We start from the raw sequence: 24,328 nt of genomic DNA on the forward strand, positions 1-24,328 counted from the left end.
CCCCAAATTGTGCTATAATTTGATGGTGTGTGAATGAACTTTTCTGAACCCCAACCAATGAAGTAGATATTTTCAAACCACTTCCTTTCCCGTAACCCATAGAGGACTTTTTTTTAACAGTAATAAAACACGTACACTTACAATATATAGTGACTTACGCACATTTACCACTACTGGGTATGATTTCCTCCATAAACTTTGTAACTTGTAGGTGTGTACAGAGCAATTACAGCTCTATGACCTCTCAGGCCGGTATACTTTTGTTATTTTTTTCAGCCTGGGTTTATACTTCTATTTTTCTAGATCTTGAGTGTCTTTCTAGTTGATTTTTTTTTTTAGGGACTGTGTTCTGGTTGTAGCGTCTACTTTCTATCTTTGTGGATAAAGCTGAGATTTGTGTCAGTGAGATACAGTGTTGCTGAGAGATACAGTGTATCTCTCTCATTCATAACTAAATAGAAAGTGTTACCAGAATGTATTTCCCAGCCCAGGGAACAGAATTAATGAGCACCCCACCGAGCCCAAACCCGGGGTTCACGGCCGCCTTCTCTTCTAGAGCTATCTGTGCCTTAGAACAGCAGGCAGGTGAAGATGCCCCCAGGTGTGTTGCTTTTATTTATATGGAACTTTGGAGGTTTAAAAGTCCCTAAACAGTAGCAATTCCTTCACTAAAAATATCAAAGCATAGTGGTGGTTAACACTTGGGTAGGGTTGAAGGAGACCGGACTTCTCACCTGGAGTCTACCTTCTGGAGTGTTCACCTTTCCTTTTGTGAATGGATGACTTTTATAATGTTTAAGTAAGCTTTTTTTTAAAAGAGCAGAAATTGATATATATTCCATTTTAATGGGTAAAAAGTTTAAGGAACTAAAAATATGCCCTTTTTCCCCTCTGTTTTGCACATTAACATTTCAAAGATAAACCTCACTTAAAATTGTGAGCGCTTTCTCTTAATTTTTACTTGTGGGGAGAACATGTTTAACATTTACTCACCAGAGACTGTGAGTGGAGCAGAAAAATAATTCTTAACTGAGAATGCCCAGATTCCAGTTCTTACAGTTATCTTTTCAAGGTCTTATTCCTGATGTTACAAGCAGCTGTATCCCCGAAAGATGCAAAAGTAGTCCTAACAGCCTGTCACAGGCAAGTAGCGATGAGAGGTCAGATGATTAGAACACAGCCTAGAATAAACCTGAGAAAGGTCGGGTTTGGGGGTCAGAACAGCGCTCAGGTGGCGAGTGGACTGCCAGGCACCCGCAGCGCTGCTCTTCGCCTTCCCCTGTCCTGGGTTAGGAGGAGGGCAGCCCCTGCTTGGGGGGGGGGGGGGACAGGAGACCACCCTGCTCACCTTCGGGTGCCTGTCAGATGCAGATACCCGAGACCTAAGCTAACAGATCGATTCATTTCTAGCCACAAAAAACTCAAGTGGCAAAAGAAAATCAGGAAAAATCACAGTAATTCTTTATACTTAAATGCTGTGATTTTTTTTTTTAAATAAAACTTTAATGGTGTTAACAGACTCAATGGTGTATTTTCTCACAGCAAGGGCTTCCTCTTACCATTGGAACAGCTTAGATGCGAGACACCAACTGTATCCTACAGTACTGTGTATTTAGGTGTGAAAACCACTCTAAACATGCCAGAGGTGCTTCTTATGTGACACTCCAGTTGTGCCCTTCGAGAAGACAGCTTCTGCAGCTAACCAATCCATCCCTTATGTTACCCCAGATTTTTTTGATTTTTTTGTTTTGTTAATTCTCACCTGAGGATATTTTTTTCCATTGCTTTTCAGAGAGAGTGGAAGGGAGGGGGAAGGGGGAGAGAGAAACATCAGTATGAGAGAGACACATGGACTAGTTGCCTCCGGAACTCGCCCCGACAGGGGCCGAGGAGCTTACCTGCACCCCAGGTACGTGCCCTTGACTGGGGATCAAACCCCAGACCCTCCGGTGTGCGGGCCGATGCTCTAACCAGGGAGCCACAGCGGCCAGGACTCTGCCAGATTTTTACATGCGCTCGGTCCTGTCACATTCCTCCGCGAGACCTGGTGGCTCGGTTTCCTCACCTGCATTCAGCTGTTGCAGAGGTGGGACATGCTAACGCAGGAGAGCCCTCGGGACAGGGTGCCGGCCTCCAGCTGCAGGGCCGCGTTTGCCAGACTGTAACCACCACAAGAGCGCAGATTTTCATCTGTTTACTGTTTATCCCTAGTTTCGTATCCCCAGGGCGAGGGACACAGAGGTGGAGCTGAGTAGATACTAGATAAAAGAACAGTGTTGAACAGTTATTGGCACGAATCTTTCTGTCAGTGAGCTGTCCATTCCTGGGGGGGGGGGGGGGGGTACGCTTCATAGTGCTGTTGCATGGTAAGAACTCAGAAATATTTGTTGAATAAATAAATACTGAAGACCTCTGCGTTTCGCACAGCTGTCGCTGAAGCCCTCACAGTGAGAGCTTCGAGTCCCGGCCCCGCTTATGTGTGCGCCTCGCTTACCTCCCGCACTCAGGCTTTCCGCACCAGTTTTCTTCTGTGTCGCAGCTGTGGTCACCCCTGGGGCCCACACTGGACGACACCCACAGCTTATAGCTCACGACAGGACAGCGGTGCCAAATTTTAGCGTGTCCAGCCTCCCCCCTCCACTGTGGCCGGCTCAGCGTCACCCTTCCCCACCCTCCCTCCCAGAGTTCTTTGGACTTTATTTCGTCTCGTGATGGAAGTGTTGGAAGAGGGAAGGGAGCCAATAATACGACGTTTAGAGTTCCTTAGGCCGTTCCTAAGGAGTCTTTGGAAAGTTGGATGCGTGAGAGAAGTAGATGAGAAACAGTAACAACAAAATAATTTTGGAAATTTTGATTCTCGACTGGCATTTGAAAAATGTAAGTAATGAGCTTGAACTGTTTTATTTTTTTATTTTTAATCCTTGCCCGAGGATATTTTTTCCATTGCTTTTCAGAGAGAATGGAAGGGGGGGAGAGAGAGAGAAACATCGATGTGAGGGAGACACATTAGTTGCCTCCTGCACGCGCCCCGACCAGGGCCCGGGATCGAGCCTGCAACCGAGGTACATGCCCTTGGCCAGAATCGAACCCGGGACCCTTCTGTCTGCAAGCCGACACTAACCACTGAGCCAAACCGGCCAGGGTGAGCTTGAACTGTTTTTTTTTTTTTTTTTTTCATTATTTTGCAGTTTTGAACAATATTTCTCAGACTGTAAGAGCTAGGATTTTAATACAAAGCAGAATGACCCGTCTCATGGGGTCTGGTTGAGGGAAGTTTTCCAGAATTTCTAGAATTATTCCCAATACTATTACTAGAGGCATTTAAAGAACTAGTGAACTAAAATAATAATAAAATGTCACTTGCTATATGAAATCAGCAGCTTACTTTGGTCTAGTAAACGTCCTATTACCTGCTAAGTGCTTGGGGACTTTTCTAAACAAATGATGGAGCACATGAGACATTCTGTCCCGTAAACTCACTGCTGGCTCTGTATTTCCATGACACACCTTTTAAAAACAACTAGGCAGGCAGGAACCCTTAGCCAAACAGTCTAGTCTACTCTGTAACCTTCAACATGTGTATCTTTTGACAGCTATTTTAAAACAAACAAACCGGTAACTAAACAGTTACTGTTTCCTTAACATAGGACATTTGTCCCTGATAAAGTTACATGTTTCTAAATGGTATTCAAGTCACATTAGAGAAGTTTGCATCTGGTCTTTTCACTACATCAGCCTGGACCGCCTCGGGCTCTTCTCACTCCTGCCTCCCTATTAGACGGGCGTTTTAAAGGCCCGGAACCCTTTCCTGATTTACCCCTGTGCTCCCCGCACCCAGCGCAGCGCAGGGCTGGGCGCGGGCTCCGCGGGGATGCGGTAAAGACTGAAGTGTAGACCGTTTCAAAGGCCCAGACGTGAGAAGGGTTTTACAGAGTTCGTGGAGTGAAACGGGAGTGCACGTATTATCTAGTACTTGCCGTAATCTCATCCCCACGCACCTACCCAAACACACAGGAAAGTACCAGAAAAGAGGCACATTTTCAGATTCTGACCAAAAGTTACATAGTAGCCTCCCTGGGATGTAGCTAGCTGTAGGGAGGATTATGTGTCCATCCTTTCAAATAGGAACGTGTATCTCTATGCACCAAGCAAAAGTGGATACTCGTATTATCTTACTTGGAATTCAAACAAGTGGTCTCGCTACTCCCCCTTTCTGAAGTTCAAGGTCCAAAAATTGCTTGAATCCTGGGACAGGGTCCCCCAGCCCCCTGTCCAGTGGAAGCCAGTGCGGCCTGGGCGTTGTTGCGTTGTCTGATAGCCCGCTGATCACTAAGGCTGGGAACGCCCGCTTTCAGCCCCCAGAGCTTTCTGGGCACTTTCAAGAAATATATATATATACACACACACACACACATATATATATATATATGTGTGTGTGTGTATAACTATGTGGAGTCGGAGAACAAGCTGGACCTTGGACCCAGTACAATCGTCTGCACTTAAACTTCAAGGAAAAGTGCTTTCAAATGATCCCACCCTCAGACAACTGTAAAACCTTTGTCTAGAATGAAACTTTCTAGTGTTAAACCGGGTTCAGACTTTTTTTTTTCTTCCAGGTTACTCAGATTGCCTGTAATTTGGTTCTCCGTCCACATTTAAAAAAAAAAAAAGTTTGAAAGCCTATATTCTTACACTAATTTGCTGGGTGGGACGGCTCTGGGACTTAATTTTTCTAGATACGCTCGATCATTTCATCCAAGAGGTTTGCACAGTTATGAGACAAACGTCTTCCCTTTTCCCACCAGGGTGTTGGCACCTTTCTGTTTTGCTGGGTTGTGTTCTTGCTTCAGAACAGCAGTTCTTGCTGCCTCGGTGAGCAGGGAGTAGGGAACGTGGAGTTTGTCACAGGAAGTGGCTTCTTTAAACAGTGAAATAAAGGTCCCAGAGATGTGCTTTCAGTAATGGGTTGGAACAGGTCGCCCCCCACGCCTTTCTGGTGGATCACACCGGTTCTCATCGCCTGCTTGGTCCTGAAGGAACTCGGGATCTAGGAGGTGTTTTCAGGGTCCTCTGAGAATATTCTAGGAGAAGCGAAGGAAGCCCAGAGGGGTGGCCCTGTGCTTGCTGACCACTGGCCCGGTGGCTTCTCACGCTCAGATCACGCGCCAGGGACGGAGCCACGTACCCCCGTGGGCCTCAGGGCTTCATCCCTAGCGTGCCCTTTGCCTCTGAAGAACCACTTTGGCGGAAATCGTTCTTTATAAACCAAAGTCCGGGATATGGATAAAGAAAGGAAAGGAGGAATGAAGGTAGACAGTGTTTAAGTCACAGTGGAAGTTTCAGGGAGCGTTTTCTTGGGGTGGGGGGAGCTGAAGATTTCCTATGAAACTACCATAGAAGGACCCAGTAGTTGCCCAATCCTTAATTTATTGCCTGGAGACACGGTTGCCAAGCTCCTTCCCCAGTCACAGCTGGGAAGACAACTGCTAATCCAGCAGAGGTTGGTCTCGAAATAGCCGTGTTATCTTTTTCTGCTAATGGGTCCAATTGATTTTCACCAGAGGAGGGGAAGTTGCTGCAAACAGCCACGTGGGTATAAACGCTTCGCAGGCCGGTAGCGCTTTTCTGGCAGGTCCTGGACCAGCGTTGGCAAAGGACAGCGGGTGGCCTGCGTCTCGGTTCACCCGGCTCCTCTGCGGGCAGGCTGGTGGGAAGGCGCCCGGGACGAGCAGGCCGCAGCTCCGTGGCAGTAACGATGGGACGTCCCACAGAGTCTAGGCTCTTTTTAAAAAAGAAATAGCTTCGGGCCTGGCCAGGAGAGTGAGTTGGTTGGTTTCGGGTTCGATCCCTGGTCAGGGCACATACCTACGTTGCAGGTTCGATCCCCAGTCAAGGCTCATGTGGGAGGCAACCGATCGAGGTTCCTCTGTTGCATCAATGTTTCTCTCTGTAAAATCAATAAACATATTCTCAGGTGAGGACTTAAAAACTAATAAAATTAAAAGAAATCACTTTATCGAGGTGTAATTTGTAAACTATAATATTCATTCATTTTAGTAAATTTGCAGAATTGTGGAACCATCACCACTGTCCAGTTTTATAACATCTCCTTCGTCCCCGTTTGCTGTCATTTCTCATTGTCATCCCCAGGCCGTCACTACTCTATTTTAGGTCTCTATAGGTTTGGCTTTTCTAGATATTTTGTAAAAATGGAGTCATACGGTATGCGGTGACTTCGTGACTGGCTTTCACTCCGCGTAATGGAGTTCATGTATGTTGTTGCGTGATGGTGCCGTGTTCTTTTTCATGGCTGAATAATGTTCCATTTATGGATGTACCACGTCTGTTCATCTATTTCCCGGTTGATGGACGTTCGAGTCGTTTCCAACAAGGTATTTTTTAAGGGCTCTATTACTGCCTAATACCTAAATAAAAGTCCCCGTGGAAAAACACAGGCTTAGGAAGCAAAACTCACAAGGAAAGCCCCGGCGTTTTGGGGTTCGGTAAGCCCGTTACGACTTCTAGGCAGAGGGCAGAGCCCCGTAGCTTCTGTGACCTGTGGCTGGCGCTGTCCCTTGGAGCTAATGAAGTTGAAAGCAGTGGCTCCGTTACCTCACCCCCGGTTTCGAGGCTGACTGGCCACTGGGTCGCTGCGCCTGGGGCAGAGTGTTCAGGTGCGGGGAAGGCACGTCACGCGGCCGGCTCGGCCCTGAGCACGCACACGCCCGCCCGCCGCCCCTTACAGCGCTGCTGCTGCTGGGCGCCGGGGGGAGGCGGCCCGGGCTCCCTGGCCTGGTTACCTGCAGTTCCTTCTAAAGAGACAGAGTAGACGGACGGTAATATCGTGTGAGGTAGCGACAGGCCTTTTGGAAAGAGGGAAGCGAGGAACCGCCAGAGAGGGGGAGGCTGGGGTGCTGGCATCCGGGGCAGAGGGGTGCAGGAAGGTGTGTCTGAGAGGTTGGAGCTGGGACCCGGGAGGGGCGCCTTGCTGCGGGAGAGCGAGTGCAAAGTCCCTGTGGTGGGAACTTCCCGGAAGGCGTGGAGCCGGAGCACAGGGATGGGGGGGTTAGTGGCCGCAGCCCAAACCTGCTGGATTAGGTAATATCCAGGCTTTACACGAGTCACCGGTGACATTAATCCGTGACAGCCGGAGAGCTGGAGATAACTCGAACAGTCATCGCGATTAGCAACCAGAAACATTGTGAGAAAGGCGTCGCTAGGCAGTGTCCTCACTGTGCAAACAGCCACACGGGCCGGCCCCGGCCGCAGGCGACAGCCCCTCGCCCCTCCGCTCCCACCCTGTGGAGCCTGTTACTGCGCTGAACCCCGCAGGCATTTGTAACAACGGCAAGTATTTCTGTATCTAAACAGAGAAGAGATACAGTAAAAACACCGTGTAAAGATGAAAAGATACACCTGGATGGGGCACTCACTGTGACGGGACCTGCAGAGCTGGGAGTGGCTCTGGGCGAGTCGGCGAGCGAGTGGCAGGGATGTGAAGGCCGGGACGTTACTGTGCACGGCTCTAGGCTTTGTAAACTGTGCACGTAGGCTTCACCACATCTATAAAAAATAGGATTTTTCTTCAGTAATAAATTAATGTTAGCTTCATGTCACTTTCTTTACCTTATAAACTTTTTACTTTTTTAACTTAAAACACACATTGTACAGCTGTACAAAAATGTTTTTTCTTTATGTCCTTAGGCTATAAGCCTTATTTCTATTTTAAAAAAAATTTTTTTAACTTTTTTGTTAAAAACCAAAACAGACACACACAGTAGCCTCGGCCTGCGCAGGGTCGGGATCAGCAATATCACTGCCTCCCAGCTCCCCGGCTCAACTGGAAGGGCTTCAGGGGCCGTGGCGCAGGGAGCCGTCCTCTCCGCGATAACAGCGCCCTCCCCGGACCACCTCCTGAGGGCCTGCCTGGGCTCTTCCTGAGGAGGCGGCCCTCTTTCCAGAAGGCTATCCATGGTTGTTTCCTTGGTTGGTTGCTTTTTTCATCACAGATTTGCTTAGAAGCGGATCATCCACCGTGCACATTCCTACTGATGAAAACCTTCTTGGGTCAGGGTCCATGGCTGAAACTTTCCCAGGGGCTTGCTGAGGGCCGCGAAGGCTTCCGCTGAACCCCTCCCTGTGAATTCTCTGGGGGCTTCTTTCTCGTGTGCAGTTTCTGGGACACCGTAAAATGGGAATAAAGTCAGTGTGTACCAAGGTGGACAGGTCTCAGGAAAAATGTTAAATAAAAATAGTAAGATGTGAAATTGAAACGTATTATATACAACACCGTTTATTTTTACTAAGTGCACAAAGCAAAATTACGTATTAATCGTGACTAAATTCTGCGTGTGTGTATAAATGTGTAAAGTACTTTTAGTAAGTTAGAAAGTTAACAACAGTCTTAATTAGAGGTTCCCTCTGGGGAGAAAAAACAGGATTTGAGACTCGGGTGAGGTGATTGAACATCGTGTGGTTTCGTAATGCAGTTCTGTAATGTTTTAATTCCTTTCCAGCAAAGGAAATCAATATGCCGGTGTTCACCATTATTAATTCTTGTGAGGTAGTTGTGGGTTCTCCTTTTTTCTTTCCTTTTTTCTGTAAGGGGAAGGAAAGGAGGTTAGAAATATCTGTTTACCTGGGCAGAACCAGTCCACTATATTGCGATGCTGTTAGATTAATTATATCCATAAAAAATCAGGGGGGAGATCACAAGAAAGCTTCTATAAAGAAAATATTGTAGCGACTCCATAACTTCTCACGCTGAACCGGTCCTGCGTCATCAAAGCATTTTCATCTCACTTTTATTGCGCAGTTCACGTCAAGGAACTTGTATCCGGGCCGGAGGGGTGAGAGCAAAGGTCAGTTAGGGAGGCTCCCCGGGCCTGACACCGCTTCTCGCTGCCTGTGGGGCCTTCAGCAAGGTTTTTAAATTTATTTACTCAAAGATTTGTTGTCTCTTCTGTAAAATGGGGACAGTAATTCATGTTGTCAGGATCTAATGAGACCACCCCTGTGAAATAGAGCCTGAAACGTAGTAGCGCTCCGCAGGTGTCAAAATGTATCCCAGATGGAAACAGGAATGAGATGTCCCCGCCCGAATGAAGCGGATGATGGCCCTTTCCATCGCCTTTCCTCGGAGCAGGAGAGCCAGTAGCGCTCGCTTGCATGTCACGGAGCGGCCGTGAGGTACCGGGACCCCTGTGGACCCGGGCTCGCTCGTGCATTTGAAGAGCTGGCGGATATTTTAAAGCGTGTCTTTTGTTAATTGCTACGAAGTATCAAGTGCCTGAAAGAGCACACAGTGAGCGCTCCCTAAGCATTAGTTATGACCTCATTGAATCTTCACGCCCCTCGAGCTGTGGAAATGATCGATATTCCCGTTGCCAGAGGAGGAGACTGAGGCTCAACAGGGCGGTGATGTGATTTGCCCAAGGGCTCCAGGCCGACGTTTTTCTCATGCCATGTCCCCTTCCCCCCAGGCCCACTGCTGTGGGGATGGCATGTTACACGTTGTATCAAATTGATTTGTAGGTGGATAGCTAGAAGCATAAACACATAGCCCAGGCCCAAGGGGAACCAAAGCATTGTTCACATTTGACTGGTGGGAAACATTTTTGCGTGCTTATATATTTGAATTATATATTTCAATCCAAGTGTTTCTGCCCTAGCTTAAACAAACAAAAATCTCAGTTGTCTAATGTCCCTTTACTTGCTCGTGGCCCCCACTCTAGATGGGCGTGGGAAGCGTGGCTCTGCTGGCCGCCCGCCCGCGCCCACAGCGGCTGCCTTTTGGCCCCATCTACTCATTCGCATTTTCCCCAAAGGCAGGGACGTAATCCAGTATCGAAGCTCGTCTAGAACAGCAGCTCCCAAGAACACGAGGGTGGAGGAAGGGAGACTTTCTACGAGTGACGTCTATCTAGACGTATCCTCAAATATTTAAACATTATTAACAGACGTTCTTATCACATGACATTGAATTAGTTTAAGCATTTGCAGCACTGCTAAGCCCATGTGTAGGAGGTGGTATAGGACAGAACAGTCTGGAAAATTTCAAGGGTACGTACACCACCCGAATCAAGTTATAAAACTCACTATTTACTTAGAGATGCTTAAATCACTTTTAAAGCTTATTTGGGGGCGAGTCGCATCCACATTTTCAACTCGGAAAAATAAAGCCCTCAAGTATCAAATAATTTGTCCCTTGGTCATGAGGAGAACTGGAAAAAGAAACAGAAAGAGAAACCGATTCTTTAAAAGTTTAAAGTCAGCTCAGTTTAGCTGGTCATAATTGTATTAATTTATGCTTCATCGTCTATAGGTCAAGGTTGGTCAAAGTAATAATTTTTCAAAACTGAAAGAAAAAGCTAAATGGGGAGGAGGTTAGCCCTGGCCAGTTTGGCTCAGTGGTCAGAGTGTCGGACTGAAGGGTCCCGGGTTCGATTCTGGACAAGAGCACGTACCTCGGTTGCAGGCTCGATCCCCAGCCCAGTTGGGGCGCGTAAGGGAGGCTGCCGAGCGATGTCTCTCTCACATCGATGTTTCCCTCGCTCGTCTCTCCCCTTCCACTCTAAAAATCAATGGAAAAAATATCCTCAGGTGCGGATTAACTAACTAAATGAATAAATAAGTAAATAGGAGGTTAAAGCCATCAGAAGACTGATTCATTTTGAAATTATGGCCTGTAACTCCCAAGTGGGCCAGCTCAAAACCTGGTGAAAAGTGCCTGGCGATCCCAAGTGTCCTGTTCTTAGCAGTTTTTGTTTGTTTGTTTGTGGGTTGTTTTTTGTTAATCCTCAATTGAGGATATTTTTTTCCATTGATTTTTACAGAGAGTGGGGGGGGAGGCAGGGAGAGAGAGAGAAACATCAACGTGAGAGAGAGACATCGCTCAGTTGCCTCTCGCACGCACCCCAGCTGGGGCCTGGGATCGAACCTGCAGCCCAGGTACATGCCCTTGACCGGCAGTTGAGCCCTAAACTCCTCGGTGCTCGGTGCTTGGGCCAGCGCGCTCACCACTGGGCCACACTGGCGGGCCGGCTGGGGCCCTTGTTTTCCATGCAGCAGCTAAGCCCCGGCTGTCCAGGGCCGGGAGCTCGCGCAATAGGCCGGCGCCCGCGCCGGTGGTGGTGGTGGTTCTCTTTCTTTCGGCCCAGGCTCTCCATGTTCGTCTCTGAGCCGAAACACCCCTCTTTCTGGATGAAACTAGTTTGGCAAATTACCCTCCTTGCCTGGCAGTAACCGATGGGATGTGCGTACTAAGCTTTCGTTATTGATTATAATAAAATAGTGCTTGTTGGCTGGTGAATACCTTTTATAATTTATTTTGCTTTTATACTTGGTATGTTAAACCTTTTGCTCTCCGTTTAGATTAAATTAAAATGGGTTTGTTCGTTACTACTGGCGACGCTCGCTAAGTTTTAGCCTCTGCAAACATTTCAGGCCTTCACAGCATGACCTTTGACCCAGCTGCTGTCCTTCCCCCAAAATACGGGACCCATTCGATCCACAGGGACGTGCCCACGGCTACTGTAAAACTTCATAGCTTGTGGAACACAAAGGCAGCACTGCTTTTTTGTTTCTGGGTTTAAAAATACATGTCCTTCAGTGAAAATAGCTAAATTCATGGCCAAGAGCCAGTATAGAAACGGATTTTCCACTGTCCGGAGGCCAAAATTTACAGAGGGGAAATTTCTGTCGCTGAGCCTAAATAGTAAAGAATTGAAGTATATGTTCAACTTTCCAGCTTAAAAACTCTTGTGTGTTTTCGGTGAAGCTAGTTGTATTCTCAAGTCTTAAACGTTTTTTCTTTTTCCGGGAGGATCATTGGGATAGTGGTTTATGCTTGGTGTTAACTTTGGAAGTTCTCATTAATGCGTTGATTTTTGGCATTTTAAGATAGGAGTTATATGTAAACATTTCAAAAGTTGTATAAAGAAATCAAATTTTATTTTCCTTTTATTTGGATACTAAGAATAGTCATGAGAAAGAACAAAGATCTGGGCTTCTTTTTGTGACTTTTTATCTGCTAGAGGACAGGTTGGCTCTGTATCCGGTTCCTTAGAGTTTTACTCTGCAGACTTAGCCTCATACGATTATTATAAGAATTTTAATGGGGTGAAGGGGATCTTACTATATGGTGACGGGAGAAGAGATGACTTTGGGTGGTGGGCATGCAGAGCAATATACAGATCTTGTAACATAAAAACCCACACCTGAAACCTGTATGTTCATATAACCACTGTCACCCCAGTAAATTTAATAAAGTGTTACTAAAAAAAAGAATTTTAACTGTTATTTTAAACTTAGCTTTATCTTTTTATTAGAACTTATATTCTTGCCATCCAGACTTGATCTCATAAGATTATCGTAAGAACTTTAAGTGAGATCTTCGAAAAATCATTTTTTTATTGGAAAGGAACCGTTTTTCTAATGAAGTGATTAGATTTTTAAAAAATTATTGGACTCTCATACATTGCTGAGGGGACTGTAAAGTGATGTGGACACTCTTGGACACAGTTCAGCAGTTTCCCATAATGTTCAACAGGGACCCACCACGGGACTCAGCAGCTGAACTCCCAGGAGTTTACCTTGGAGATTCGGACACTTAAGTTCACACGAAAACCTGTATGTGATGGTCCGCATCGGGTTTATTTGAAATTGCCCAAACTGGAAACCAACCCAAATGTTCAGTGGGTATGGGATGAACAAATGGTGATGGTTCCATACTATGGAATAAACGATCAATACACCCAACAGCGTGGGTGGCCCTTCAGGGCGTTGTGCTGAATGAAAAGCCAGTCTCGGAAGGCCTCATGATTGCAGTTATATAACATTTTCGCAGGTGACTGAGGTCAGTGGCTGCCGGGGGCAGGGTCGGGGGGGGGGGGGCCGTGAAGGGGGCCTCGGCGTTGGCGTTGGCGGAACCTCCTGTGTTACAGTTGTGGTGGGGATTATACAAATCCGCGCACGTGATAGTTTCAAAGAAACGGCTCTGTTGTACCAACGTCCGTTTCCTGGTTTCGGTAATGTGCTCCATAATGGTTACAGAAGTCTAACTATTTCAAAATGAACAGCTTAAGAACAAAACAAGGGAATTGAGGAAAGAGACAGAAACAGCCGTGAGGCTGTCAGTCCCTCGTTGGTCCCTGGTTCAGGAGGTTGGGGTCTCGCAGAGGCCGGCGAGGGAGCCGGGCTGCCAGTGAGTGAGGCTTGAAGGGCTGGCCGGCTTCAGGCGCACGGCGCGTGGACCCAGCGAGCGTGGTGCGTGGACGGGCCACGTGTGTCCCTGCTCTTTCTGAGAATACATTAAAGCGATGGCAAAAGCACTTGAAAAAAACACAGAACGAAACTGTAAATCCATAGTGTGGAGACCTGCAGAAGGAAATAATAGTTGGCAAAAGGCCTAAAGAAATTTGGGGTGATGGAAAATGGACGTGGAGTGGTAACTGCCTTAAGAACCTGCAGAGAGGAGCACGGATGGGAGCTGGGCCGTTCATTCCGACACCCCAAAGGCGGGGGGCGGACCCCACAGACGGCGGGAGTGGAGGGGACCCCCGGGGCTGTAACAGGAGTTCTGCAAGGTGGTTAAACTGCCAGGTCCCCTTGCCCACCCCAACCACCGTCACTACCCGCTGTGCCCTCTGCCTGGCAGACTGGAGATTTAATCTCAGAATATAAAGTGGCTCAGAAGCACCCACCAAGGGTGGGGTGGGGGGAGCAAAACTCAGAGCTGAATAGAGAGGAATTCAGTAAAAATCCGCTCCATAAACTGAGATTGCCGGCCCCCTTCCCTCCTGGAAAAGCCGACCTCCTGGTGATTGCCCTTCCCCCACCCAGCGGGCGACCGGGAATTAGAAGCATCTCTGGAATGACCCTGTGGCCTCTGGATCCTGCTGAGTGGCCAGTTTGTCTACAGCCGACCTGCTGTCAGTCGCTCCACAGGAAGCCTGCTGGTCCTGGGCACCCTGCGTGCGTCCCCCACCCACAGGCTTCCAGAAACAAGCCCTCCCACCCCCCCCAAAAGAGTTATACAGAAAGTAGAAGACGTGATCGCCAACGTCTCTGCAGCGGCCCTGGATACTGAAGACGGGAGCAGCATCTAAAAATTCTAAAGGGAAAATCACTTTCAATCTATAATACTCCAGCCAGCAAGTATCAATCAGATGTCAAGATAAAGATAATTTCAGCCCGGCCGGGCGTGGCTCAGCGGTTGAGCGTTGACCTGGGATCCAGGCGATCGGGGTTCAATTCCCGGTCAGGGCACAGGCCCGGGTTGGGGCTCGATCCCCAGTCGGGGGCATGCAGGAGGCAGCCGATCGATGACTCTCATCATTGATGTTTCTCTCTCTCTCTCCCCCTCTCTCTCAAATCAATAAAGATATGTTTAAAAAAAAAAGAATTTCAGACACACGGGTCCTCAAATTTACCTCTCATCAGTTCTTAGGCCTTTTTTTTTTTTTTAATATATCTTCATTGATTTCAGAGAGAAGAAGGGAGAGGGAGAAGGAGAGACAGAAACATCAATGATGAGAGAGTCATTGATCGAGCCCACAACCCGGGCATGTGCCCTGACCGGGAATCGAACCCCAATCGCCTGGATCCCAGGTCGACGCTCAGCCGCTGAGCCACGCCCGGCCGGGCTCTGACGTCGTTCTTACAGAATGATTCCCAGGAAATGGGACTAAATGATGACAAGAGGAAGCTGAGGAATCCACTGGTCAGAGCTCTAAGGCAGGGACCAGAAAGGGACGCTCAGGCCAGGCCGGGCCAGAGGGCGGAGCATCCTGGAGGAAGGGCTGGGCAGACGATGGAGTGGAAGGTTAGCTGACACCTCTGGGCGTTTGGAAAATAATATCGATGGGCTTCTGCTGGATCCGACGGGGCACGTGGAACAATTTAAGGTCGATCACATAGACATTTAAGCGTGGGGGGAGGGGGAGGAGAGACGATTGTCACTCCCACGGGAAACAAAAGGCCGTACCAGGAAAGGAACTGTAATCCTCGGTACACGTCTGCCTTTGTGGTGACCAATATTGACAAGGTAACAAAAAACCCTGAACTGTTGATTTACCAGGAGATTACCGGTGAACCTTGTGGGAAGGATTGGGGAAAGGAAAGAGGGTGGGGTGGAGAGCCACGGCCTCATCTGTGTGGCAGAACACCCGTAGCTACGGCCCCAAAATCGAGACGTTAAGACTACTCCAAACGACCGCAGTAAATGCAAGAACAGCACAGCGGACAGTGCCCTTGGGAGTAAGGCCGGCGGGGCGGGGGTAGGTCAGGCAGCGGTGGGTTTTCCTAATAAATAAGCCTTTATCACTGTTGGATAAAACAGTTCCGTCCCCCTAGCCCTGGCCGGGCGGCTCAGTTGGTTGGAGTGTCGTTCCAATACCACCAAGGCTGTGGGTTCGATCTCCAGTCAGGGCCCAGCAAATGCATAAAAAGCGGAACAACAAATCCGTCTCTCCCGCTCTCTTTCTCAAATCAATAAATAAAAAATTTAAAGAAAGAAAGTTTCACCCTCTAACTCACAATGGAGAACCTTCATACCCAGAATAGCCCGTGTCAAGTGGATGCCCCTTTGTCGCCTGCTTTTCGCCCGGCCCCCCACAGGTGTCACACGCTTTGGGGGAGGGGCTGAAGGGACCGCGTCGTCTGCCCCGGGCGGTTAACGGTGAGACGCTCACTGTTTGCAGGTGGAACAAGTCCATTCAGTCTCTGTGCGTCTGAGTCAAGCCAGAGTCCCCCAGGGATGCTTTCTTGTCTGCGCTTCAGACTTGGGATATTTCCCCGTTCGACTAACAGTCTAAATGACTGCCCGTCTCATACCTGTCACAGCGTTTGTCTCTGAGTTTATGAAAAACGTGGCATCTGCAGAGACATGACATCATGAAATCCAGGAGGGGGAACCATGTCTCCCCGCCCCCCACTGGGCGCAGGACCCAGCGCACAGGAGTTACTCCCTAAGGACTTAATAAATACGCCGATTACAGGACAGGGGCGGGGGGGGTGCAGTGACCCCCTTAGAAAGTGCCCTAGAGCTCTCAGCAACCCCACCCCCACCCCCACCCCCTCCCTGGTCATTAGGCGTAGTAAAAACAAAATCTCTTGGAAATTTCTGTCCCGTTGAAAGCCAGAAATATAATTGCGCACCCAACACTAGAAAGGCAACCGCGGACCTGGTTGAACCCTCCAGCTCCTGGGGCACGGCCCCTGCGGGCCTGCTTGGTCGAGGCGGCCTGGCTGCTCCTTGCCGCATGTGCAGTGGGTTCAAGGCAGCCCTCGGGCAGCTGGACAACTGACCGGGGCGGGCCCCTGTTCACTGGGAAGGAGACGCGGGCCCTTCGCTGTCTTCAGGTCGGGGTTCACGACGTGTAGACTGTACTGTGTGCACACAGGTATCCCAGGCTGCGCCGTCACCACAACTGAAGACCACGGGGCCTCTGTCTGCTTGTCTGATTGATTCGTGTGTTGTTTTGTTTGTCAGAATGTTATGGAACAGTTCAATCCGAGGCTACGGAATTTAATAAACCTGGGGAAAAATTATGAAAAAGCCGTTAATGGTAAGTCCTTCTATTTTCTAAGTTTGTAAATATAGAGCGCACGTAAAAGCCATTCCGTAAATAGTTTACTTCATTATTTTAAATGCTCGCTATTGAGTTTTTAACATACCTGTACATGGGTAGAGATTATTTACAAGTAACTTAAGCTACAGAACTTTGCAATAATAGGATATTAATATATTTGAAATGAGTGAATTGAATGAAAAGCTACTCCAAGTTATGTATTTTAACGGTCAACTCACACTTTTTGACATAGTTCAGGCTTTTATATCGTTGCCAAAAACACGTTCTCTACTTTTTCAACCCAATTGTTTACGAGCTGATGACGTATTTAAAACGTATACTTAAGACATTGATGTTAGTATCCCGCAGCATAGGAATTATCTTATTTATACAGAGGAATCTCTTGCCTTCGGGTGTGTCTCTTTTGATAGTGATATGAGAAGTAAAACATTTAGCCTGAATGGAAAAACATCTAAATTAACGGTTGACCTTAGAGCCTCGTTTCAAAGTGAGCGTGAGCACTGGCCATCGCCTCCCTTGGAGAACCAGAGTCGTCTGCTGGTTTGAAGAGGTTTCCTTTGAGGAGGTTGACGTGTCTCTGCACGTGTGTTTTCCTACTCAGAGGTGAATCTAGAGCACACGTAAAAGCCATTCAGTAAATATTTTACTTAATTATTTTAAATGCTTGCTATTTTAAATGCTCCATGAGCCCCTCAGAAACTTGAGGTGTGAGCAATCACCAAACTCTAACGTGGTCAAAACAATGTTCCCTTGGTAGCTGCCATCGCCCCCAAAATAGATCCCGGTTTCACCCGCTACCCCGGTTCATTAAGACCCACAAGGGACATTAAGTAGAACCCTTGGTTTCCAACGGTTAGGTTTTAAAGAGGCTTCAGGTGCCGTTTTGTGTCTTTTGTGTCAGTTGATGTTTTTCTTTTCAGATTTAACCCTTTGGAATTAATAATTATTCAAAGTGTGTATACATTTTTGGGGGGACGCCCTATGTATCTCTTATTTTTCTCCTTCACCATGCCCCACCTCTGGGTGCTCCCTGCTGGTATTTTGAAAATAAACCTGTGGCCTCCCACACCTTCCCCGTGACCATGCCCCAGGTAAGGGGGTGCTGACCAGGCCTGTGTGGTCACTGCAGAAGCAAACGGCTTATTTCCTTCTGGGCCTCTGTGCTGTTTGCCGGACGACAGGCCTGGGACTTGGTCTCCCTCACCCTCCAGCAGTGTGGGTGACTCTAGTGACTTCTGTGGGTACCCCCCCCCCCCCCCCGTTTCGCAGAGCAGACGTCTTGCACAGCTGACTCTCCCTCGGCGGCGGCTTGGTCACAAGGCTGCAAAGTCATTGCTCTGAGTGCCCCTGGGAAGGAAGTCACCGTGACCTACAGCGATTTTCCTTCTAGCATTTGCTGCCTCTCTGAGGCAGAATTGTACACGGTGACTCAGTGAGTGGCCTGCAGCTTGGCCTCCTGCTAAAAAGGTCCTTCCCAAAGGGCTCTTTTTTTTCTTTTTAATATGTTTTTATTGATTTCAGAAAGTGGAACGGAGAGGGAGAGAGAGATGAAAACATTAATGATGAGAGAGAATCATCGATCGGCTGCCTCCTGCACGTCCCCTACTGGGGATCGAGCCCACAACCCGGGCGTGTGCCCTGACCGGGAATCGAACCGTGGCCTCCTGGTTCATAGGTCAGCGCTCAACCACGGAGCCACGCTGGCCGGGCTCCCCAAAGGGCTCCTATCACTTTAACACCTTCCGGGGACTATCCCACACTACCTAAGGTATTTCCAGAATTTCTGCAGGCATCTGGTTTTTGCTGAAGCCATTGAGAAATTTAGATAAATTTGTAAAGCCCCTGGTCAGGATTTTTCGTGTAGTTGAGGTTGCCAGGTGCACAGTCAACAGTGAGGCTGTAACTCAGGATAACCCGCACGGCTAACACCGAGCGTGGGATGGGCGGTGGGGGTGGGGAGGTGAGTGGGCAGGAGGCCTTGTAGGAGCTGAGCCAGCCGACAGGCGTTAGACTTTCGTAGGCGGATGGCCCCATGGAGTGCTTCAGGCAGGAAAGGCACTATCCAAGCCAGACCTGGGGTCCACGCCGGCATGGGCGAGAAGCTTGGGGAACACTACAATATAGTGTGGAATAGGTCAGATTGTTAATGCATTTCAGCGCGGCATCCGCCGTCTGTTGCCACATTACAAACTGCCCCTACACCTGGTGGCTTAAGCCAGCAATAGTTTATTATTTCTCGGGGTCCTTTAAAGGCAGTGCAGTTCTCTGGATCCCGGGGTCTCACTCCTGCAGGCGCAGCAGGCTGTCCTAAGAGTGCAAGCCCCGGTGGGAGGTACACTTGCTGGTCCCCCGTTGGCCAAAGCAAGCCACATGCCCAAGCCACCCGCCCCTGTGTCGGGGACCCCGCAGGCTGGGGACCCTGGGAGGTGCGATTCATCGAAGGCCGTCGCTTAAAAATCTATCGTGGACTCGGGGGGGTGTGGGCTTACCTCTGAGCAGTAGGAGGCCCTTGAAGGTTTTGGAGCAAACCTGTAACCTAATGAAATCATATTTTAAGGAAAAATCATCCGGTAGAAGAATGTAGATTAGGTTGATGAAGTAGTTGGTCTCAACCATTAAAAGAGCACGAATATGAGAGTGGCATCAGCATCGTGGCAGAGTAAGAGGACTCCAGTGTTTCTCCCCTTCAATGTACGAGTCAGACAACTGTAACTACACAGAGGATCCCCTGTTCGGCACCCAGACACACCTGAAAGACCCACACCTGGGGACGCCCGAAGGTGGGTAGGTGGGAGGCCTGACAGGAGGAAGGACACGGAGGGTAGCCTCAGACCCACGGGCGCCCCAGCAGTGGGGGAGGAGTCGGGCTGCAGCTTACAAGAGACAGAAGCAGTTTCCCTCCCAGAAAAGGCATCTCCCTTCCCCCTTCCTCGACGTGGCAGAACTGGGTGGAGGTGGCTGGGAAGCTGTAAATAGGGCGAGGGGGCTGACAGCCCTATCTAGAAGGGTGGGGCAGAACTGCCAGGTCACAGACTAGCCTCCTCTCCCCCACACTCCCTGGTAGGGCCCGGTAAAGCCAAAACCCCAGCTGAGAAAGGAAGTCGCTCTAGGAGTTCACAGAACCGTTCCCCCACCACAGTGGGGGTCCCCCATAACCAAGGTGAGCCGCTCACAGAGAGGACACCCCCAATCCCAGAGGTGCAGATAGTGCAAATAAGAGAAAACAAAAACTTGCAATGGAGCACCGTCTACTGGAAAACAACCTGCTGAGTTGCTGAGAGCAAAATGGTACCTGAACGAGAGAGCACTTACCTCGGGCAGAGAAACAAGCCGTCAGGCACCGCGAGCGTCCCGGGTACCGTGGAGCAGAGAGCGACAATGAAAAGTGAAATCTCGTCAAAGTCGTGGAAGACGGTGAAGCGAATGACAGGATTCAAGATCGCGGTTGCGGAGAAACTCAAAGCACACCAGAAAGCTCAGAAGGGAGTTTGCTGAGCTCAGGAGTGAAACGAATGCACAAAAGGAGTGCTTGACCAGAGAGATCGAAACCGTAGCCCTAGCAGGTTTGGCTCAGTGGTTAGAGTGTGGGCCCACGGACTGAAGGCTCCCGGGTTCGATTCCAGCCAAGGGCACGTATCTCAGTTGCAGGCTTGATCCCCAGCCCTGGGGCAGGGGGAGGGGGAGGGGGAGGAGGCGCGTGCAGGAGGCAACCCATCAATGTGTCTCTCTCCCCCTCTCTCCCTCTCTCCCTCTCTCTGGAAAAAGAAATGGAAAAAATATCCTTGGGTAAGGATTGAAAAAAAAAAAAAGAAACTATAAAAAACAAACAAACAGAAACTCTGCGGCTAAAGAACTCCATAAATGAAATAAGGAACGCATTAGAGAGCGTTGGAAATAGAGCAGTTCCGATGGAAGAGAGAATTAGCGAACTCAAAGATGGAAACCTGAACATGACCCAGGAGGGAGAAGAGAGCTAAGAGTTTAAGAAAATGAAAGAAAGAACTACGAGAACTATCTGACGACACCAGAAAGAGCAACCCCAGGATAATGGGTGTGTCAGAGAGAAGGGAACAGAGTCTGCTCCAGGAAGTAATTGATGAGAACTTCCCAAGCCTAAGGAAAGAACTGTACTTTTAGAATAGAGGAAGCTAATAAAACATCTAGTTATATCAACACAAAAGACCTCAGTCAAAAATTAATGACAGCTTGGCCGGGTGTGGCTCAGCTGTTGAGCATCGACCTACGATCCAGGAGATCGCGGTTCAATTCCCGGTCAGGGCACATGCCTGGGTTTTGGGCTCAATCCCCAGTTGGGAGCATGCAGGAGGCAGCCGGTGGATGGCTCTCATCATTGATGTTTCTATCTCCCCCCCCCCCACCTTTCTCTGGGGTCAATGAGGATATATTAAAAAAATAATGAAATTAATGACAAAGAGTTCTCAAGGCAGCCAGGGAAAAAGGAACTAACCTACAAAGTAAACCTCATTAGATTCAGATCAGATTTCTCAGTAGAAACATTACAAGGCAGGAAAGAATAGAAGGAAATATTCAAAATATTGAAAGAAAGGAACTGTCAGCCAAGGATAATATATCCAGCAAAGCTACACTTTATTTATTTATTTATTTATTATTTATTTATTTATTTATTTATATTAAATATGGTTTTATTGATTTTTTTTTTGAGAGAGGAAGGGGGAGAGACAGAGGAACATTGATCGGCCGCCTCCTGCACGCCCCCTACTAGGGAATCAAGCCCGAAGCCCAGGCATGTGCCCTGACCAGGAATCGGACTGGTGACCTCTCGGTGCATGGGATTATGCTCCACCCACTGAGCTACACCGGCCAGGGCCAAGTTATCCTTTAGCTATGAAGGAGAAATAAAGGTTTTTTTTTCCCTCAAACAAAAGCTGAGAAAATTTGCTATCACGAGACCTGCATTACAAGAAATGTTGAAAGAAACTCTTCCACCAGAAAAAAAAAGAAGTATGTAAAACTTTCAGTAAGGTGGTTAATAGAAGCAGGAAACTGCAAATCTACTTCAGAATAGGTTATTAAACACTTATGATTTAAAGGTTAAAGTGGAGAACGAGAGCTTAAAATTACTACAGTTTGGTAATGAATGGACAACATAAAACGGGAAAATTTGTGACAAAGTCATAAAAGGGGAGGCAGAAAATGACTGAATGGTTACAGGTGAATGGAGATAAGAGGCAATCAGAAGAAAAAGAACTATTGTACGTATGAGCTATTTTACAACTGCAAAACAAAAATCCAGAGCTGAGACAGGAAACAGGAAAAAAGATCGTCAAAAAACCCCAAACTAAAATAGCAGACAGAATCATAAGGGAAAAGAAACAGTAGAGATACAGAGCAACCAGAAATCAAAAGATAAAATGGCTGTAGCAAGTCCTCATTTATCAGTAATCACTCCAAATATAAGTGGACTGAACTTACCAATTAGAAGGTAGAGTAGTAGAGTGAATTAGAAAACAAGACCCCACTCTGTGCTCCCTGCAGGAGATTCATCTCGGCTCCAAAGAACAACATAGGCTCAAAGTGAAATAAGCAAGTAGTAGATTCACTAAGGAAAAGAGAAACTCAGATAAAATCAGAAATAAGTTACCACGGACACCACAGAAATACTAAGGATCATGCAAGAATAGCATGAAAGGCTATACGCTACCAAATCTGATAACCTAGAAGAAACGGACAAAGTCTCGGAGATATACAACCTCCCTAGACCGAACCGTGAAAAACTGGAAAACCTAAGTAGACCGATCCCTGGTAAGGAAATTGAAACAGGAATCAATAACCACCTAAAAAATAAAGTCCAGAACCAGATGGCTTCACTGCGAAGTCTGGAACAGAAGATTTAATAGTCATCCTCCTCAAGCTTTTCCAAAAAATCGAAGAGGGAGTGCTTCCTAACTCATCACACAAGGGCAGCGTTACCCTGACACCAACACCAAGCAAGGGTAACACGGAAAGAAGAATATTACAGGTCAGTATCTCTGACGAACACAGATGCAAAAATCCTAAAGAAAATACTAGCGAGTTGAATACAGCGATACCTTAAATAGGTAAATACATCACCATCAAGTGGGGTTCGTTCCAGGAAGGCAAGGATGGTTCAGCGTCTGCAAATCAATCCGTGTAATATGCCACACTAACAAAATAAAAGATAAAAACCATATACGATCATATCCATAGGTGCAGAAAAAACATTTGACAAGATACAACACCCATTCATGATTTAAAATACTTCCCAGAATGGATATAGAAGGAAAGGACCTCAACACGATAAAAGCCATAGGTGGCAAACCCACAGCTAATAACATCATCCTCAGCGGTGAGAAACGGAAAGCTTTTCCTCTGAGATCAGAAGCAAGACAAAGAGGCCCCTTTTCCCCACTGTCACTCAACAGAGCCTTGGAATTTCTATCCAGAGCAATGAGGCAAGAGAAAGAAAAGGCATCCGAGTCGGGCACGAAGCGGTGACACTGTCCCTCTTTGCAGATGACGTGATTCTATAGAGAAAACCCTAAAGACTCCACCCAAAGACCACTGCACGCAATAAACAAATACAATCAAGCTGCAGGATCAAAATCAAACAGAAATCTGTCGCGTTGCTGTATACTCGCAACAGAGTGTCAGAAAGCGAAGTCAAGGAAACAATCCATTTACAATTGCAACAGAAAGGACAAAGTCGCCCCGCTGGTGCGGCTCGTGTAGGATATAAAAAAGCAACAAACAGACAAACTCATAGACACAGGCAACAGAGTGGCAGTTACCAGAGGGATAAAATTGTATACTTGCAATTTATACAATGTTATTAACCAATGTTACCCCCCCCCAAATTTAAATAAATAAAACATAACTAATATGTTTTTTTCCTTAAAACAGTAAGTGGTAGGAAGTCTCTTAATGTGTTCACAAAGGGGGCCGAAATGATGAAAATACTATTTTATTCTTTATTCCGGGTAAATTATATAATTTCTAAAGTTAATTCAACTTTATCATAAAAACAAGGATATTTTACTAGACTAAGAAGGTTTTAAATAGTTTTAAGCATAAGTCAACAGAGAATGAAAAATCTCAACTTCAGTACGTGGATTCGGACCAAAAATTTTGTTTAAATATTGTGTAATCCCATATACCGTTCTCCCACAGGTTTGCGTTTCAACTTACCAGGACCTTGCCTTTTAAAATCTTCATACTGAGACATTGCGTATATTAACTGGACAGTTTACTGGCTACAAACTTGTTTTCAGGTGGAGTCCTCTCTTTTTCAGTTTTGAGGTCAGAGAGTCAAAAAAACACTGAACGTAGCGCTTAGGAAGCGAAGCACCTTAGCTGGCGTGTGCACGCCCTCTGCCTTGCCGCCGACCTTGGGAATATCTCCGAGCGTCTCCACTCCCCTTCAGGAAACACCGATAACATCACCGGCCCACGCTGTGGGCTGGGACAGCTTAGGCAGTGGCTTGGAAAGTCTGCCTAAATGCGACTTATTACGGTTCTTTTTTATTCTGCTTTAAGGTTTTCCTCTGTCTTACGAAATAACTCTGTGGTAGAACATTCCATTTCCTAAGCTCGTATACATACAAGGTGTCCCCCAAAAATGTTTATAAAGTCAGTGTCTATTCACATACAGTCCATTTTCAAAATTTAAGAGAATCAACGGAAATAATCTTTTTGCCAGTGCCTGTTTTCAAACTGATGACCGTTCGGGTCCAGAC

At 47.5% G+C, this 24,328-nt stretch overlaps 1 protein-coding gene across 1 annotated transcript in view; it reads left to right on the forward strand.

Moving 5' to 3' along the window:
• The first annotated feature begins 14,812 nt into the window (after positions 1 to 14,812).
• Positions 14,813 to 24,328, forward strand: part of BAIAP2L1 (BAR/IMD domain containing adaptor protein 2 like 1) — a 42,581-nt gene continuing 33,065 nt past the window's right edge. Inside the window, exons 1-2 of the mRNA XM_087816194.1 lie at positions 14,813 to 14,824; positions 16,493 to 16,568. Coding sequence (XP_087672320.1) covers positions 14,813 to 14,824; positions 16,493 to 16,568 — 88 coding nt within the window. The remainder of the gene's footprint in view (positions 14,825 to 16,492; positions 16,569 to 24,328) is intronic.

Source organism: Miniopterus natalensis, chromosome 4, assembly GCF_054644295.1.
Source record: "Miniopterus natalensis isolate mMinNat1 chromosome 4, mMinNat1.hap1, whole genome shotgun sequence".
In the NCBI taxonomy this organism is placed as follows: domain Eukaryota; kingdom Metazoa; phylum Chordata; class Mammalia; order Chiroptera; family Miniopteridae; genus Miniopterus; species Miniopterus natalensis.